General features: G+C 39.4%; 1 protein-coding gene across 2 annotated transcripts in view; it reads right to left on the bottom strand.

The window, feature by feature from the left end:
• LOC117421450 (cGMP-specific 3',5'-cyclic phosphodiesterase-like) overlaps positions 1–18,903 on the bottom strand; it is a 66,510-nt gene that overhangs the window by 18,057 nt on the left and 29,550 nt on the right. Inside the window, exons 8-14 of one of the 2 annotated variants that reach the window (XM_034035910.3) lie at positions 15,593–15,701; positions 14,889–14,973; positions 12,154–12,329; positions 5,771–5,821; positions 3,174–3,320; positions 1,891–2,016; positions 1,210–1,304 (exon numbers count right to left, since the gene is read on the bottom strand). In XM_034035910.3, the coding sequence (XP_033891801.3) occupies positions 1,210–1,304; positions 1,891–2,016; positions 3,174–3,320; positions 5,771–5,821; positions 12,154–12,329; positions 14,889–14,973; positions 15,593–15,701 (789 nt within the window). Of the gene's footprint in view, positions 1–1,209; positions 1,305–1,890; positions 2,017–3,173; positions 3,321–5,761; positions 5,822–12,153; positions 12,330–14,888; positions 14,974–15,592; positions 15,702–18,903 lie in introns of both variants that reach the window. The other variant, XM_034035909.3, reaches the window with a different exon arrangement.

Genomic DNA, 18,903 nt, shown 5'->3' on the forward strand with positions numbered 1-18,903 from the left:
TCAGCTGAGATAGGAAAGATAAATCTAATTTAGAGACAATAATTAATTCCAGAATACCTTATTATATGTGGGAGTTTCTGATGTCTGAAATCAAATTCACTTTTAATTTGAGAACAGCTGAGTTATGGGGGTGCTTCCTTAATAATAACAATAAAAAACGACATCTTAAATATTGCAATATTCACTGCCTGTACACTTTATTAGGACCTGTCTATGTGAATCATGTTCTCCTGGTATACATTGGACCCCTTAAATACTCTAGAAGGCTGAACAATGATCAAGTCCCTTCAACAATGCGGTATTTGATGGCTGCTTTCAAGACAATAATGCAACCATCCACCAAGCAAGAATTGTACAGAAATAGTTTGAGAAGCATAAGAGAGACTTCCGGCATATGCCATGGCCACCACCGATCTCAATACAAAGGAGCATGTTTGGGATGAACTTGAATGATGCATTCTTCATCACAATCCTCAGCCTACCTCTCAGCACCAATTTTGTTAAATATTATAACTGAATGGATTAACATCCCTTGAGATACCTCCCAGCACTTTGTAGAGTCTATGCCACATGGTCAATTATGAAATCAGGACAAATGGTGGCCCAAGTCCTAATAAAATGGCCAGGCAATGTATTATTGAAAGTGCAACCACTATTTCTTTATTATGAGGTGATAATAATTGCACATAATGAATTAATGAAAGGCATCTGGAATTCAATTTAATTGAATTGTAACGCTATCTTCCACAGCTGTCCTCATTTCTAACATGCCTCCAGGAACTCATTGTAAGAAAATTAATTGGAGACATATTTTAGAAAAGAAACATGAAATGTGTCTTTAGTATTAGATAAAGGATTTGTCCTTAACAACTCAATTTCACTGTATTATGATTTGCACAAAAGTAAACAGGTCATTGGTACTGTATAAAAAATGCAAAATATTAGCATTTAATTTCATGTTATAATACATAGTGGTCACTGATGTCAATGTGGTTCAACCATCAGTAATTTCTTTGTATAGTACAATTTTTATCATATGGAAATTACATTACAATATGCATTCCAATGGCATTTTTCTCTTACCCCACAATAAATTTGAATTACACAATGCAGCATCGTGATGAATACAAGCTGGTGTTCACCAGTTGAGATCAGAGTGGCTAGAAAAACCCACTTGTGGCAAATTCCATGAGGGTGATTCTATATTACCTTTGTATGTAGGAGTTATTTACTCCTCTGTGATCCAGGTCATGGCATAATGTTGCTATCATCAAGGCTAACATCTCCAGATCATTTAGCTTATTCTAAAAATGAAAACAGGAAGAAAAGATGCTGCTTCTAATTACTAGCATAAATATACAACATGATCACACAACAATTGTTTTTCCAAATTTTCACTTCTGCATAATAAAACATTGGCAGCTGTCAGAAAGGATATAAATCACCAGTGATGAGAATGCCTACTGGTCCTAGCCTGTTTAATGCACCTCCTTCTGCTTGTTTTTGTTTCAGTCCTGTATATTGTTTAATGTTGTGCCCTACAGCACTGCAGTGGCAAGGCAGATCCACTGTAATTCAATAAAATGTGAACTGAACTGTCACGCAAGTAAGGGAAGTGAGATTTAACATCTATTTTTCATGTGCCTTCACACATGACAGTTTGGTCTAGATACTGTAAAAACCTTTGTAAAAAAATCAAATATATGCAAGAAGTAATAACAAAGAGAAAGATAATTGTTTCCACTGTTAACTATGTTCTGTTATGGTTCTGACAGTGTCACCTTCACAGTTGTGCTATGAAATCCAGACAACTTAGGAACACATTAACATTTCTTATTCTTTTTAGAGAAACGATGGTGCATCATGCTTTGAAACCCACTCACAACGTACCTGAATCCTTCCAGATTTAAGAACAGCAAACATACACTGTGATGTGTTGAATGCATGTCTCCAATTGTGATAAGCAATATGCTTCCGATAATTCTTTTTCACACTAAGAACCCACTGACAAAGATCCTGCCAGGAAAGATGAGAACATTAATTGGGGCTAGGAATACATGCATCTATTATCTAGCAGTCATACAATCAATGTCTTGGGTAAAGTTCAATAGTCCAGTCATCTCACACACTTAGATATTGCAATGCTAACAAAAGCCTGGCATCAGTATCTTTATGATGCATGCTCTGCCATTACTGTTTCTTTAATGCCTATCACTTTATTTTCAACTTTTATAGATTACTAAGATTTTGAAATTGTCATTTTCTTTGGAAACTTCCTCTTTGTACTAAATATTCCCATGGTACACCACAATACACAAATGGCACCTGAAGCATGTCACAGTGACTCAAACAATACAGAACATGCTGTCATTTTTATAAACGGTTTCAATTTATAGGTTTATAACTTTGCGATACCTGCACACAGACAAGAAAAAGCAAGGCATGCCAGTAATATAAATATCCCCTGCCAAACATATAAATTACATATTAAAGGTGTCAGTAGCATAACAAGCAGGTCACCATGAACGACATCCACAGCAGATTGTTAGAATGTACTGAGCAGTGTATGACACATTTACAATAGCATGTGAGGATGATGAAAAAATGTGTGTTGATGAGACTTAGCAGCAGTTGTGATCTTTGGTAAACAATTACACTACCCCTTCAAGTCACTTCATATTAGGTTTAAGCAAGTATAAAATAGTATTATTATATAAGAACACATTACCAGGAACAATAAATAATTCAGTAGGGATCACGCACGTTTCTTAATTAATGGATCTGAATGACCAGTTTCTCTCACAGTTTAAGTTGCTCAGAGTTCCGGTAACTCGTATTCTCAAAGCAGAATTATTTAGTAACTAAATACTGTCTCCTTTGTGGTTGTCATTACATTTTTAATACACCTTCAAAGGCTCAGCAGCAGTTCAGATGAGACCGCCGAATGATTCAGTTTCATCATAACACCAAACCTTTTGAGTGGAGAATTTCTCTAATAAAAGCCTATCCTTATTTGAAAGGGGTGCTTGGCTGTACCTTCAATGAATTATCCTTTTAAACACCACAATAGTTTTTAATTAGACATCACCCTCAAAAACCATATAGCATCTTTCTTAGGGGTTTACTTTGGCAGGGTTAATATGTTCTTTAATTTAAGCTGGAGTTGCTCGTACCTCATACTTCATCTGGAAGTTCTGCACAAGGTTGAGGTCCATAAACATCCGGATTGTGGCCAGGGTTGTTTCCATGTCTGATAGCTCAAAGTCGCTGAAGCTGAAGTCAATCAGTTTGAGGGACTGTGCTGAGGGCACCTTGGCAGCCTTTGAAAAGAAAACAAGGAGTTTGAAGGAGGAATCTATAGCAGCAACAAACAGCTTCAAAATCATTCAGTTAACAATATTTTTGTGCAGTTAGCTTGGGGATAGTTTAGCCTGCTCAATGAAAATGATCACTGTGAGCTGGGGGATTCAGTTTAAATCTATTTATACATACAGTATTCAGATAATAGCTTATCCTTGTGCTTCAGTCTATGCAACAGCTTTGTATCTGAAAATTGTGCCTTATATTATGTGGTCAGTCTCAGTACAGTTTTCAGCTATGTGGGATATAGGGCAATGCCAATCTGCAAGTCTAAAATTGGTGTAATGCTGTCTTAATCTGTATAAATTGCATTCAACTGCAGCAGGTAAGCTGATTGTAACAACAGTGTATGTGTTTATACAATAGCTTATGACACAGGCAGAGGTAGGACCAAAGAAAATTAGTTACTGAAAAAAACCCTATAGAAAAAAGGGTTACAGGTTAAGTACTGTGTAAATAAAAAAGAAGAGCTGTCTGAAGGTGGTTACCTTTAAGTGGGGGATGACTTATGACAAAGTCATTTTAAAAGTAGTTTCAACAGCTTTCAAATAAAAAAAATATATTTAATTAAATTTGTTATAAGGGGTCCACCTTCTATTTTGCTATACCAGAGAATGAAGCTGCCATCTGCTTTTGCAAGCAGAAACAGAAACATGCCTTCTGGCTGACGGAGTGACATACTGTGCAGGGGCAGACAGATTTAATACTTGTTGTAAATGCAGGAGTGTGCAAAATGCAAGTGTGTCTTGTTTGGAACCGAATCTCAGTTTATCTCATCTGCACCCAATCTCTCACGTGTCAAGAAAAACATGTGAAATCTGCCCCTTAACTAAATAGTTTTGTTCACCCATTCTTGCAACTCATATGACAATATCCAAAAATGTGCAGGGTTTTAGTGTTTTATTTCTTTTGTATCTTTTGTTTGTTCGGTACAATTCCTTATTTTGGTGTTTTGTTTAAAACAACGACACCATAAACAATAAATATACAGGCACCAACCTGTTCAAATACACCTGCTGTGATCCTGCATTTAATTTTACACCACAAGACAGTGCAAGTCCGGAAAAGTGACAAACGCACTCCAAAGAGTGCTGATTTGTCATATGTATATATATATATATATATATAAATTATATTTTAGTACATATAAGTAAGTGATAGAGTAATGTACGATCACACTATTCTCTACCATCTATAACCACATAGAGAAGACGCATGTACTAATTGTGTTCTTTTTTTTAAGTCTCCAAGGAGAATTCTAATGGTGGCGTAACCAAAGAAGGAGGAGTGGGTCTGCCATCTGCTTCCAAATGCACTGCTGGAACCTAAGGGAATTTACAGGGTCTGTCATTTTATGGCCATTCATGGTCATTTCTAGAACATAAGAGAATTAACCGGACTGCTGAAATGTTGTGTATACTAGTTCAGGGTTGCTACAGTCAACCCTGCTAAGTAGTTTTAGTTCACACCTACACATTGTGTTATCAGTATGAAATCATTACATATCCCTCACCACAGATATAAATATACAAGCTTCAGTACCATAAAAAAAGTTGGTTCCATGGTGTTATGTGAAATGTAATATCTGAAGAAATTATGTATCAAGGTTCATATAACGCTTCAATAGCTTGACTAAATGTGGGTCACCATAACCTACGTCCAAAAAAAATATCCCTACAAAGTTTAATCAAAATCAGTGTTTTTTGGCACCAGATAGCCTAAGCTAATTTCCGTTGACAAAAGATTGGCATAATAAGGCAATGCAAGAATCACATATCTATGACATCCATAGAACTTGTGTCCTCCAGGCTTTGAGATACACTCTCTAGATGCTGCACATACTGCATACATATGCAATCAGTCAGAACAGCCTTCAAGTGGATTTATGGGACAGGACAGTACGAACTCTTAACAGACTTCCAAAGCACGCAACATTTCAACAATTTTGAAAGCTATAATTTAACACTGTATCTTAAAACTAGAAGGACATGCTGTGTTTTGGTAGCAGGGCAAATTGCATGCACAGTCCTTCTTGTCATATGCCCTTTCACTGCTTAGTTACAACAAGTCCAAGCTGTGAGAGAAGTTATGTTACAGAAGGGACAAAGGGTTTCATTATTACACCCCCACGTTATCACTCATAATGTGATTACCATTCAACTAAAGGGAAAAGCCAGAAAGAATAAATCCCGAAATCCTAGATTAGTAAAAATATTTACGTGGAATGCAACAAAACAACTGTTTAATGGTGATGCAACCATAGCTAAGCCATCACTGCTACACTCTACACAATGCATCAAAACATACAGGCGGAATAAAATGAGCAAAGTATCTGTAACATGTAGGCAGATATGATTTATGACATTATCTATACTAGAAAAGATAATAAGGCAGATTTTACCGCTGTTACCTGCAGCTCCCTGGTATCCTCCTCGGAAGCTGATGCATGATATGAGAGAACCTGCAATATAACAGACAAAAAGGCAATAAACTGTAGATACAGAAGTGTTCTACAAAAAAACAGACAAACTTAAGCGGCATTATACTGCTGTATTGCCAGGGTAATTTTGCAGCTTACCGCTTAACCCCCCACACATCGAGCAATGAAAGTGAGCAAAAAAGAATACAGAACAGATTGATATCCATAGGAACAGTAACATCAGCTACGACACAAAGTCAGTGAGTGAATTTGGAAATATATTCTGACTTCACTCGCCACACGTCTGCTGTGAGGAGGGCTTTCAACTGTGCATTTACTTACCTCTTCTAGCATGGGAAAACCCCATTTTTGAAATCACTAATCACTATTTGGGGTTTTTCTGTATTGAAACAAGTATTTAATGAAAAAGCTGACGACCATGACATATATCAACAATATGTACAGAATAGTATAGAAAGAGAATTAGCATGTATCCATCTGCTCCAGCTCATCCAAAACTCTGTTGCTTGCCTTGTCTTTTCCCTTCCTTGTTTCTCCCATGCTACACTGCTGCTCCGCTCTCTGTACTGTGCTGCTCACATCCAATTCAAAACTCTTGTACTTGCCTGTCGCTGTCTTGACCTTTCTGCTCCCTCCTATCTCCATACTATTATTTCTCCCTACACCCCTGCTCGCTCCCTCCATTCCTCCACCACCGGCAGATTAGCTGTACCCCCCTCCGCTCCCCCACTTCCAGAGCCCACTCCTTCTCCATCCTTGCCCCTCAGTGGTGGAACAACCTACCCACGGATATCAGGACTGCTCAGTCCCTGACCACCTTCCGGTGCATCTTCAAGACACACCTGCTCAGACAGCATCTGTAAACCTCACAACTCTCGACTACACTGGATTATATGTCATTCAATCGTACTAGTACTTGCATCAGCTTGTACTTGCACTGAACTGCTCCATACCTTGCCGTATTCTACTACTGCTCTTAATTATAACTACTTCCTGTATCTTGTACTTGATGTTACTCTTATAGGTATCCGTATTCACGTTTTTTGTAATGCTCTTATTTGAAATCATTCTCATCCGTTTATTGTACTTACTATGTGCTCATACTGGACTTTACTTGTATAAGCAAATATTGTTACTATAAGTTAACTGCTCTTAGTCGAACTCACTCTCAAATGTAATTATTTACAGTATTCTTTATTTTGCTCTTATTTGAATTTGATCTTATTTGCTACTGATTTTACAGTACTTTATAACTGCTCTTATCTGTAATGTGATAATAATAATAATAATAATAATAATAATAATAATAAATGTAAATGTTTAATCAGAATATATGAAATGTAAGTGTGACATACAGGCGGAGAGATGAATGGACAGATAGACACCTGCCTATATCCCCAGAATCGAATATTCTTAGTAACTTATGCTAAATAATGTGAATACCAAGTTTCACGACTTATTGGATAAGTGGATCCCCAGATATAGGCAACACTAAGAAGTGTAACAAAGTACATACGTACAGCCTCCTCCACTATATCCCCTTTGCAGGGACAGAATCTGTAACGACAATGTATTACACAATACTGCCCGTTACTCACACATAACTATTTTATTTCAATCAACTTATCATACACTGGTGGGTCTGACTGGACTCTCTTTGCTCCATCTTCAAAGAATGAGGCAGAGCTTTGGTATATGTAATAGATTAAAGTAGCATCGCATGATGAGACAGTTTGCCCTAGGATCATCCAGTCAGTTCTTTATTGACCACCCCTAGAAGTAGATCTGTGTAGGCTGTGTGGTCCAGTGGTTAAAGAAACGGGCTTGTAACAAGAAGGTCCCCGGTTCAAATCCCACCTCAGCCACTGACTCATTGTGTGACCCTGAGCAAGTCACTTAACCTCCTTGTGCTCCGTCTTTCGGGTGAGATGTAATTGTAAGTGACTCTGCAGCTGATGCATAGTTCACACACCCTAGTCTCTGTAAGTCGCCTTTGATAAAAGCGTCTGCTAAATAAACAAATAATAATAATAATAATTATAATAGATCCTGGGTAGTATTATACCATCTCCATTTCATATTCTACTTCTACTTTCTAAGAAACCTCGCAGAAAAACCTCTGGTGGTCCAAACTCTGTTTCCTGCACCCCAGGATAATTCCAGATTAATTGTTGGTTCATAGCTCATCTTCTTTTGATTGGGGGACATTGTGACAGGAAGATACATTCTAGTTGGGGCAGGAGCTGTTCTCTGAGATGACAGGATGATAGATGGTGGACTACCAACCCCGCCGAAAGGGGGTCCAGGGAACCTCTATATAAAAATGAACAGAGGATTATCCACAAAAGGAGCTGGCTAGCAAAGGGCAAATAGGAGGCTTGAAATGTCTTAAAGTGCAGAGTGGTGGGTGCCCTGACATTTTTGTTGACTTTGGAACCAAAATGGTAGTTTGCATCTGGCCTGGAGAAGAGGCAGGTGAGGTAACCTTGTGCTGACAGGGAACAAGTGAATCTAGGGAGGTGTAGTGTGAGCAGTGAGCCAGGCGGAGAAGTTGAAATTGGGAGAAGTAAGACATTCAAGAGGGTGTAATGGGACAAAAATGAGACAGGAGCGTGTTGGGCAGGATTTAGAGGGAGATGTTATCAAAATCACAGTAATTCTCAATTTGATTGTCCATGATTGACACATTTCAAGACTGCGTTCCCATGAGGAAGAAAGACTTCCAGAACATTTGGTAACAGTGGGCTCTAACTTTATTAGTTATTTTTAAGATAAAGCCAAAATCCTCCAACACATACACAGGAGACACATGTTTTGCTTGGCTATATTTTAACATGTGTCTGGAGGTACTGCTAATAATGGACAATAAAACCACCACCACTAACAGTAAAATAACTTTCATATTCAAGAGGCAAAACATTGCTGAGCCCAGAGTGCGACACTGTCTCAGAAGGAAAGTTCTCTTCTTGTAACTTCGTTTTTTCTTCAAAGTTCAGACTGCTCTGTAAACAACAGGCGTTGACCCTCAGTCTGCGTGAGCACCAGTGCTTGTCAGCTGCCACGGAGGGCTGCCGTCATCCAGCACTCTGACCGTGACAGCTTGAGGCCGAACAGAGTACAGGGGACAGCGGGAGATCAGGGTTTTCAATTTATATAACAATATTACTGCAGTTCTCGTGTTTAAACCAGAAACAGCAAAAACAAGTGTTGGCTAGAGTGATCTTTCAGAAATATTAACCCACCACCTACATCAATAAAATACTCAATCCGCCCACCACCGCCATTAGAACATCTGATTAAAGACAATGAATAAGCTATGGATGACAGTAAGGATATAGGGAAAGCCCGAGATAACATATCTGAGCCTAAAATCTAAACTTCTCAGGGTCTCTGTACCAACCAGTTTATCTTTAGAATTAACAACCGTTGGTCACAAGAACACAAAAATGATACAAAAACAAAACAAAACATTAAAACAGGACTATAACTGCACTACAGCTTTTCCTTGTGAAGTCATATCCGCAAATTCGGAAAACTGAGGGTTATTCACTGTTAGACATTAATGATCTTTTGTAATGGTGTTGTATACAAATAATGTATTGTGTTGTATTTCAAATGATGTATAGGATTAGCAAGTAACTACATTTATAACTATGCACTGTATGCCTTACACAAAGTTTCGCATTCATTGCCCCCCTCAGTTTTCATACAGACGGTAGTGTATGAAGTACAGATGGCAAATGTTACTGGTGTTTGTAAAAACTATCGTGCATTTGATAAACTATTGTATGACATGACTTAAATGCCAGCATGGTATGACAACAACCATGTTATAAATATTCCTCCAAATGAGTGTAAATGAATGATGGGACTCATTCTGTATAGGCTAATATAGACACGGCTCTGCAGTACATTAATAAATAGTGCTATGGCAATAATCCTGTGTACACATTTGTGTTTTAACACATTTCATCAGAACTGGGCCCAAGTTTTCCCTATGCTACCAGTACATGGGCAGGAGTGTGCAAAGTGGAATAGTTAAATTGCATCCATTGCTGCTTTTTATAAGATGAAAGGAAACATCGCTTGATAGGCTGAAAGGCTGAAAAGGGAAAACGTTTCTAACCCTGGTTATAATGGCAATCCATTTGACTGCTTAGACAGGGCTTGACCATGGGATTTAGCCCCATAGCAGACAAAAAAAAAAAGTTCAACTTTCTGTCCTGTCAACGTAGTACGCCAGGGCCTGCACTGGGCAGAGCATTTGGAGCTGTCACTCCCTCTTCAACTGGAAAGGAGGTGTATGGAAAGCCTGTAATTCCAGACTGGTTGACATGAAATGCTGAGATCATCTTCGCAGGATTGGTACAGAGCGTAACCTTCAATGGAGAATGACTGCATCTCACTCACCTGCTTTACGAAGGTGATAGCAAGCAAGAAAGCTGCGACAAATGTTTCAGCTCTGCTGAATGCATGGTCTCAAATGGAGGCTTCATGAGTGCATTAAGCACCATGTTTAACCTGCAGCGAGGAACAATGTCCTTCATAGGTGGCCGAAGCCGCCGATTCCCCTTTCAAAAATTGCCTCACCAGGAACTGAGCTCCTGGGGAGACCGAGTCAGTTTTGACATGGCAAGCTGAAATGGCTGCCAGATAGACCTTTAACGTGGAGGGGGATTTTTGTCAAAAAGGTCCTGCAAAAACTGCAGTATAACTGCCACGAGACAGGCAGTGGGGACAAACGCCTTGCATGTCTCGCAAGGATAAAACCTAGGCATGAAGAAGAAGCAAGCAATACAGTGTAGACTATACAGATGCACAGGTGCTGCCTCAATCTGCTTATAGATAGCAACCGGGCAGGTCAAGACCCAAACTAGACGGGTTCAGTACCGGTTCAGTGGCTTTAGCACCAGGCCGGTATAGCAGTGACTTTAGCACCGGGTCGGCACAAGAATGACACCGGGATATTACCGATGCAGTAACCTTGGTCCCAGTTCAGTATCGGGTCGGAAAAAGAGTGGGTCGGTGACCTCGATACCAGTACGGTACGGGTTCACCGGTTCGCAGTGACCGTGGGTGGCACGGTACAGGGATGCGTACCTGTACAGGCCACTGGCAAAACCACTCAGTCAGTGCCACACACGAGACTAAGGGAAGCCTGCTTGTTAGAGGTACTAACAGCCTTCGCAATGGTGATGCAAAAGCAGTCACCAAAACGGCAGCAAGATACTGTGGATGAGATTGCAAGCAATCAAAACCAAAGCGCATATCTTGGTCCTGCCCAGCAGCTGTGCACTTAGTATCTGTAAAAAACACAGAACTATATAGACAAAGAGAACATTTTCTCCACAAAAAACAGTAATTAAACAATTACAGTTAATAATATAAATGTCTCATAATTTAAATGAGAAAAAAATTAACTACAGCTGGAGCTATGCAGCCTGGGGGGAGAGCACAAAGTCATCTGATTTATGTTGCTGGATCCCTGGGAAGGAGCTACTCAAGCTGCTGGCTTCATGCGGGGAACAAGGTGCAGTGGGGCGTAACAAGCAACAGGCTGTAGTGCACAATGTACATTAAATTAGTAATGCTAACACAGTGTAATAATATTGCTTAATATTTGTGTAAACACAACCAGTACTTATCTAAACCAGGCTCTCTTGTCTGGGCAGTCTTGAAAGGAAACATGGCACAGAGATCTGTGAGCACAGTGCTTTTATGCCCTCGGAGGCGGGCCATGACTGCGTCACAGGCTCTGCGAGCAGCTTTCATATGTCTTATTCAGGTTTCGTGTCTTTAAGAGGTAAAAATATTTTATTCCTCTCGAAAAAATGGACCTATGCTGCATTACCACGAAAGAGACAAGTCAACACCTTTCAATGAAATCCGTTTCAACGGTCAGAAAGTAGAAAGAACTACTGTTACATTCTGAGAACCTCAAGGACTAATGATAAAGGATGTCTGTACCACGTTTCATCACCACACAATGAGAGGTTATCAAGCTATAGCTTGATGTATAATATACAAATGTAAGGATATGTGAACTACATTCACACTATGTTGACTAACTTTGTCTTACACAAATGCATTGAATTTACACTCTTATTTGTCCAATCAATCACAAGCCACAACTCAGGAATGAGTACTATAGGTCACCATGTCCTTGATTTTTATACTTTCGAGAAATTGTTATAGTGAGTATCCATACATGAGTTTCATCACATTCAACAGGATAATGAGCTGCTCATAATTGTGTAAGCCTGCCAAATATATTAATGGCTTCAAGGTTTTTTGAAGGGTTATTTTATGACCTCCATTGATATTCTTGTCAGGAAGTAAACAGACCCACTCACCTCAAGTGTCACAACTTGCTTGGCCATCGCTCTGTCCAACGTTTCATACATCTGGGTGTTCTGGATTCCCAGCCCACAGAATATAGCAAAGGCCTCTAAGAACTGTTCATCATTTCTGTTAAACGCTTTGATTTTTCCAGTGACATCATCCATTTTGTTCACAAGCTGACAAACACCTGCAGAAAGAATCAGCCTTTTCTGTGAAATTGGGGAAAGCACCACAACACAAAGGGCATTTTATAGAGCTGTTGAAAAAGCAAAGCAATGCAGTATTTCTCAACCTTTACCTGTTACAATAGATGCAAGCAAGAATACATGGAGATTCTACCATTAATACTTTAACTGTATTGGTATTGGTTGATTAAATACAAGAATCAAACAATACTGTGTTTAAAGCTTCCACAAATGGCAAGTGATTATCTATGAACATACTTATTGCAGTAGGTAACAACGACTTAAGTGCCTATGAATATGTTAATTGGGTCACTATATCTCAGACATTTGTAAAAACAAAAGTTGGCTCATGTTACCACATAAGTTATTATTACGTATTTATTAAAGAACACATTTTATCCTTTGTAGATTTCCTATTTGTCAATTGATATATGTAGGAACATTAAGTTAACTATAATTGTATGCAAAGTTGCATTTGATTAGTTCCAATTGAAGAAGTTTGATAAGATCGATGAATTATAATTTGAAACCGTTCTTTAACAGGTTATAGGTCCTACATATATTAAATGTAAGGGTAAAACAATTCAAATAAATTACATTCTGTTTGAAACAAAACCTTTTTCTACTTTTTCGAATAACCCATTTATTGTAACCATCAAACACACACACAAGTGATACTTGTATAAATATCAAAACATGATTAGCTTTGAGCGTTTAGTCAATTTCATAAATATTCAGTAGTAAAGATAGAAAACACCCTTAAAATATTTAACATAAAAAAGGATGAATAGGTCATCAAACCTAAGTGTGCAATTAAAGTCATAAAACTATTTTTGTAGGCATCAGATAAAAAAATATTCAATATATATATGTGTGGGTGGGAAGCTGAAATTAAAATTGACATTCTTCTATTTTTTTCCAAGCAAGATGCTCTAATGTTCATGGATATTACTACCTCTTAGGAAATGTACATATTTATTTACATATAATATTAAATTTCAATTACGAAAGATTGTATAAAACATCTGCATTTAAATTAGGAATATTCAATCAACTTTTGAAAAATATCCAACTTTTAACAATAAAATATGAGAAAAGCTAAGAAAAAGCTTTTTACATCTGACACCTAATAGATGTAGCTACTGCAAGACTAAGAAGCATCTTTAGATTTACACAGAAAAAGAAAAAACACCAAAATTAAGAAGGCAGACATATCAAGCAGGCAATATATATATATATATATGTATATATATATATATATATATATATATATATATATATATATATATATATATATATATATATATAAGTAAACAAACAGACAACAGAAGATATAGCTCTCTTTCATGCACTGCATTTTTTTTATATTGTACCTGTTTTTTTTTTAACTCAATTAAAAAATCTCAATTCGTACCACTGCAGCAACAAACTTAGCGATCAGGGGCTTGTTTGATGAAAGTTTGCATTTGCAAATCTGAGCAAATATGGGCATGCACGTTCAGTTATTTTGAATGAATGATGCAGCCAATATCTGGGTAGAGACAGAAAGGGGCTTATTAAGATCATCGTTCAAGAATTCACACAGTTCAAGAATGCATTCTCTAAGTCTGTACTTCCCTATTATTTCAGAATCATCCATGTGTCCATTCTGGAGTATACAATCTCTTCTAGTGCTCTCTCTCATCACTAAATTTGCAGACAGATTCTAGCACTCTCCTTCATGAGAGGTTTTCTTGAGAATGAGTGCTTGATAACCTTTTGAGAATCAGGCCCCAGGAGGACTGAAGAGCAACAGGTTACCTCCATCCCTGCTGTTAAATGTGTTGCCTTTTTTCATCGAAGCAACAGATGTTACTATGGAGTTCTGGGTTCCATAATGTGAGGAGGTAGCAGTGAAAACACAAAAACACTTGTGGCAGTCAAGCTGGATTTATTCATTAAGCAGAAGTCCAAGATCACACATTGTCAGCTTGAGTCTTAACTGTAATAAACTTACAAAATGTAATACAGCGTCTGAAGACATAATAAAACAAAAGCGAGCATCCAATCTCCGTCATCCTCCTACCAGCCCCCTCTCTCTCTCTCTCTCTCTCTCTGACTGAAACAGTACTGAACAGTAAAGGGGCGGAAAAGACATGTACATTGCAATACAGCATACCGTATATGGGTTCATTACATTACCAAGAAACTGAAATCTGGAGACGAGGCCCAATCTAGGAAGTCTCTGCCTGGACTTATCAGTCGGCTAACTAATAAGGGTCGCAGGAGTGCAATGAGGTGAACTATCCCCAACTGATTTTCCTCCCTAACCCCATGGGAGTGCAACACAGCTCTCCCTGTAGATCCCCAGCCAAGATTGGTGACCCAAAAGCTTCGAACTACACCTGCATGTCTCACCACACGCCCCAGGTGGTAGTGCTTAGGTCAGCCAGTTCACTTGCCAGTGAGAAACAGATCACAAACAAAGAGTCACAAAGAAAGGTAAAGTGTAACAAGCACATAAAAGAACATTCGCATGCAGTTCAACATCAAAATACTGGAAAAATAAAAGGTTCAAATACCTATAACTTTATCCTTCTTCCCATTTTTAATTGGGGTGCAGAGCAAACTTTTTATTTGCTTGTTTGAATTTTCTGCGTTTTCATTCTATCAAATAAATAACAAGAGGGTTAAACGTGCAGGAATGTAAGAGCCTTAAAGAGTAAGTAGCAGGATTCTGAAAAAATAGCGTTACACGTCCCTGCGTGTTGCTACAACTGTTTAAATTATGTACCTGTCATTTTTCTTTTCACTGTCAACATCCTGACAACTTTTTACATATATAACTTTAAAGTTTGCTTCAAAGCTCTTTTCAAAATGGCCGCTCCTGTGCACTGATAGTGTAAGGATTATTGTCTGCATTGTCAGACTGGTAACACAGCAATAATGATCCATGATGTGGTATGGACCAGAAAAGCCAGAACACTTGCTGTTATGTTTTTTTTTATTGCTTTTCCTGCAGTGATTTAGAGGACAGACCTCAACCCCCAGTGCACTAGAGCGGCCATTTTGAAAAGAGCTTTGAAACAGACTTTAAAGTTGTAAGTGTAAAAAGTTGTCAGGATGTTGACAGTGAAAAGAAAAATGACAGGTACATAATTTAGACAGTTGTAGCAACATGTGAGGACGTGTAACGCTATATTTTAAGGAACCCCGCTACTTACTCTTTAGGAACTTCAAAAACCAACAAAAATACAGGGCAACTGATTCTTCAGTGTTTACTTACCGTCCAGGGAAACCTCTTGTCTTTACTGATGTCTCCAATATTAAGAGGACCCATGGTATTTTTCACATATTGTGCGTACATGTAGTTGATTTTGCTTACGTCACAGTTCCTGGTTTAGTAACATAAAAACAGCTGAAGTTCATTTTGTAATTATTCACCATTATTTATTTACATAGGGATGTGAGGAAAACCACCAAGTTTGAATTTAAAAAGACAAATCATAGAGATTCACCAAAACAGAATGTTTAAATGTATCTAACTAAAAAAGAATAATAGTGGACAGGGTCTGAGAATTTAATTATTTGTTATTCCTTTAAAAAAAAAGTGGTTATTTTTGTCTAGGTGTATTTTAGGCTCGGATTTAGGGCACACTGACATTTCATTCCCACTGAGCAGAGTATAAGAGCTACTAGCACAGATTGGAGAGGAACTATTACACATATTTACAGTGCACTTGACTGTTTCAGCTGCACATTACATTAAGCCATAGAGAAAAGAAAACTGGATGAGATTTTGACATTAAAATAAATAAAACATTATACATTTCTCATTAGAAAAAAAAAACTACATGTTAACATCTGATGTGTAAAACAAATACAACTGGAGGTGGCCACTAAGATACAAGAAAAGTGTTATAGTCTCTGTGAACAACCGATTATGGCTGACTCAATCAAAGCAACAGCCAAAAAAAACAGCTTACATATATTCTGACTATGTCAGTTCTGAGGCTGGCTTTGCTTCAAAGCTGAGCAGAAAGGATATACATTACAAGCCCTGGAAAGATATGCTTTATGGCCTCTCACTTTTTTTTTTTTAATAAAATTCTAATAAATAATCATTTATTTTCCTGGCAGCAAAACAATACTAAGTTCTCTAGTCTACTCCTCTTCAACACAATCTGTTCTTTCTCATATATGGACTGATTTTTTTAGAATTTTTTTTTGCGATAATACATTGCACTCCCTTTTTAGCAAAACTATGTGGACTGAAATGTCATGAAAACACATTTTGTAGCAAGCCCATTTCGAAACCAAACAAGCAAGGTGGTTTAGTTGTGCTATCCCTGTATAACAACAGTTATAAGGAAGTGTGACAGAAAGACAGTGATTCTTGGTGGTAAATCTCTCTCGACCTGTGAGGGTGCTAAGTAACAGGAACAGAGCACTCTGGACTACTTGGCCTGACACTTCGTTCCGAGGGTTAAAAGGAAGTCGGTCATGTAGAAAAGAGACAGAGCTTCGGTGCACTAACTCATTGACCCAGAGGGTAAATGATGTGGCAGCCGCGGATTGGAGGAGCGGCTGCAATCGTTTACCAAGGGGTCATGAGTGACGGTATAAATAGGAGTCGAAGCAATGTTATCTGTTCCTTTGTTTTAGTTATTTAAAAAGTGAAGGAAGGACCTGTGTTTGGTGAAATAATCATGTTTGTTTTGTTCTGTCTATTTGTTTGGTTGTATTCACTAGACAGCTAACACATTCCGGAGCTGTCGCCAGAGGCCAGCAAAAACCCGGAACAGCACTGCACTCATATCACTATAACTGTATTTGCACCACTAGCACTAATTCACGCACTAACAGATTTGTGTATGTGTTTTGTGTTTTGTGTGGGTGTATAATAAAAACAGGACTATTATTTGCGGGACAAACCCGAGGATTATAAATTAAGTAATACACGCTGCTGTATTACTTACCTTCATTATTGTTTACTGTTTGTTTTGCCGTCAGGCACTGGACAAAAACAAATAAAACAAACATTTGCACCTGGATTACAACTGTCTGTCTGTTCTTTAATCACCTGCACCTGCACACTATTAACCACTTTGCCACACGTGGTGTTAGCAGTAGAGTTAGCATAGGAGGCTGTGTGGTCCAGTGGTTAAAGAAAAGGGCTTGTAACCAGGATGTCCCCTGTTCAAATCCCACCTCAGCCACTGACTCATTGTGTGACCCTCAGCAAGTCACTTAACCTCCTTGTGCTCCGTCTTTCGGGTGAGACGTAGTTGTAAGTGACTCTGCAGCTGATGCATAGTTCACACACCCTAGTCACTGTAAGTCGCCTTGGATAAAGGCGTCTGCTAAATAAATAAATGAATAAACAAATAATAATTAAGGATCACGCAGCACTTACAGAGCTGCTGCTGACGCTGGACAGCAGACAGGAGGCTGTAAAGGGACGGAGAGAGGAGTGATACACAGCGTTGGTGGAGAAGGTCGGTCTGGCAGTCCAGATCGCGGTACCTACGGCACCCTTGATGATGGCCCCAAGGGCACGGGCAATGAAAATGATGGAGGAGGGTGACCCCGAGGCTTATCTGGTCGCTTTCGAGCGGCTGGCTACAACCGCATCATGGCCCAGAATGTACTGGGCGAGCCAGCTGGGATCCTGTCTGATCGGGGAGGCTCAGGCAGCGTATCAGGCCATGACGAACACCGATGCCACCGACTACGACGTGGTAAAGCGAGCCATCCTACACCGGATCAACATCACGGGGGAAATACACAGGTTACGATTCCGGAAGAACCGAAGATCCCCAGATACACGCCCCAGGCTGGTTGCGCAGCAGTTGTGTGACCACATGGTGCACTGGCTAAGCCCCACTCAGAAAACGGGTCTGCAAATGGGCGAAGCCATAGCAGTGGAGCAATTCTGCCATGTGGTTGGCGCTGAAACCCAGGGATGGGTACGGTGCCACAACTCCGCCACCCTGGAAGCAGCAATAAAACTGGCGGAGGATTTTGAGGACTCCCTGGTCTCAGCCCACACCAACCTGACCACAGCTCCCGTCCACCGGAGCAGCTGCACACCACCTCCTCTCCCTGCTCCACCTACAACACCGGGACCGAGACCTCCTAGATCTCCGGCCCCAATGGGCAACCTTGCCTCCTCTTCATGGAGGTCAAGGTTGGCCCCCAGCGGGGGTAAAGCTGCTACCCCGGCCCTGTTGCCATACCAGCATCGAGACAAATTTATAACCAATGTTCCCTCCTTCTCCCCTATCTGTTTTAGATGCAACCAACTGGGACACCAGGCCAGGTCATGCCCATCAGCAATGGAGTGTGACGTGTCAGCGTGCAATTGGGCATCTGGAGCGGGTAAGCGCGGGGAAAGTGGTCGGGAGGGGCCTTGTATTGTTAATGCAGTTTTAGGCAAGGTGACAACCCACGCATTAGTGGACATCGGGCGTGAGCAGACCTTCATTAAAGTAGCTCTATTGGGCGGTGTGTCATGGCAGCCACGAGGCCAGGTAGCGATCTCCTGCTTCCATGGAGATACGGCGAAATACCCCACCCTAAAAGTATATTTATCGG

Source organism: Acipenser ruthenus, chromosome 1 (assembly GCF_902713425.1).
Source record: "Acipenser ruthenus chromosome 1, fAciRut3.2 maternal haplotype, whole genome shotgun sequence".
NCBI lineage: Eukaryota > Metazoa > Chordata > Actinopteri > Acipenseriformes > Acipenseridae > Acipenser > Acipenser ruthenus.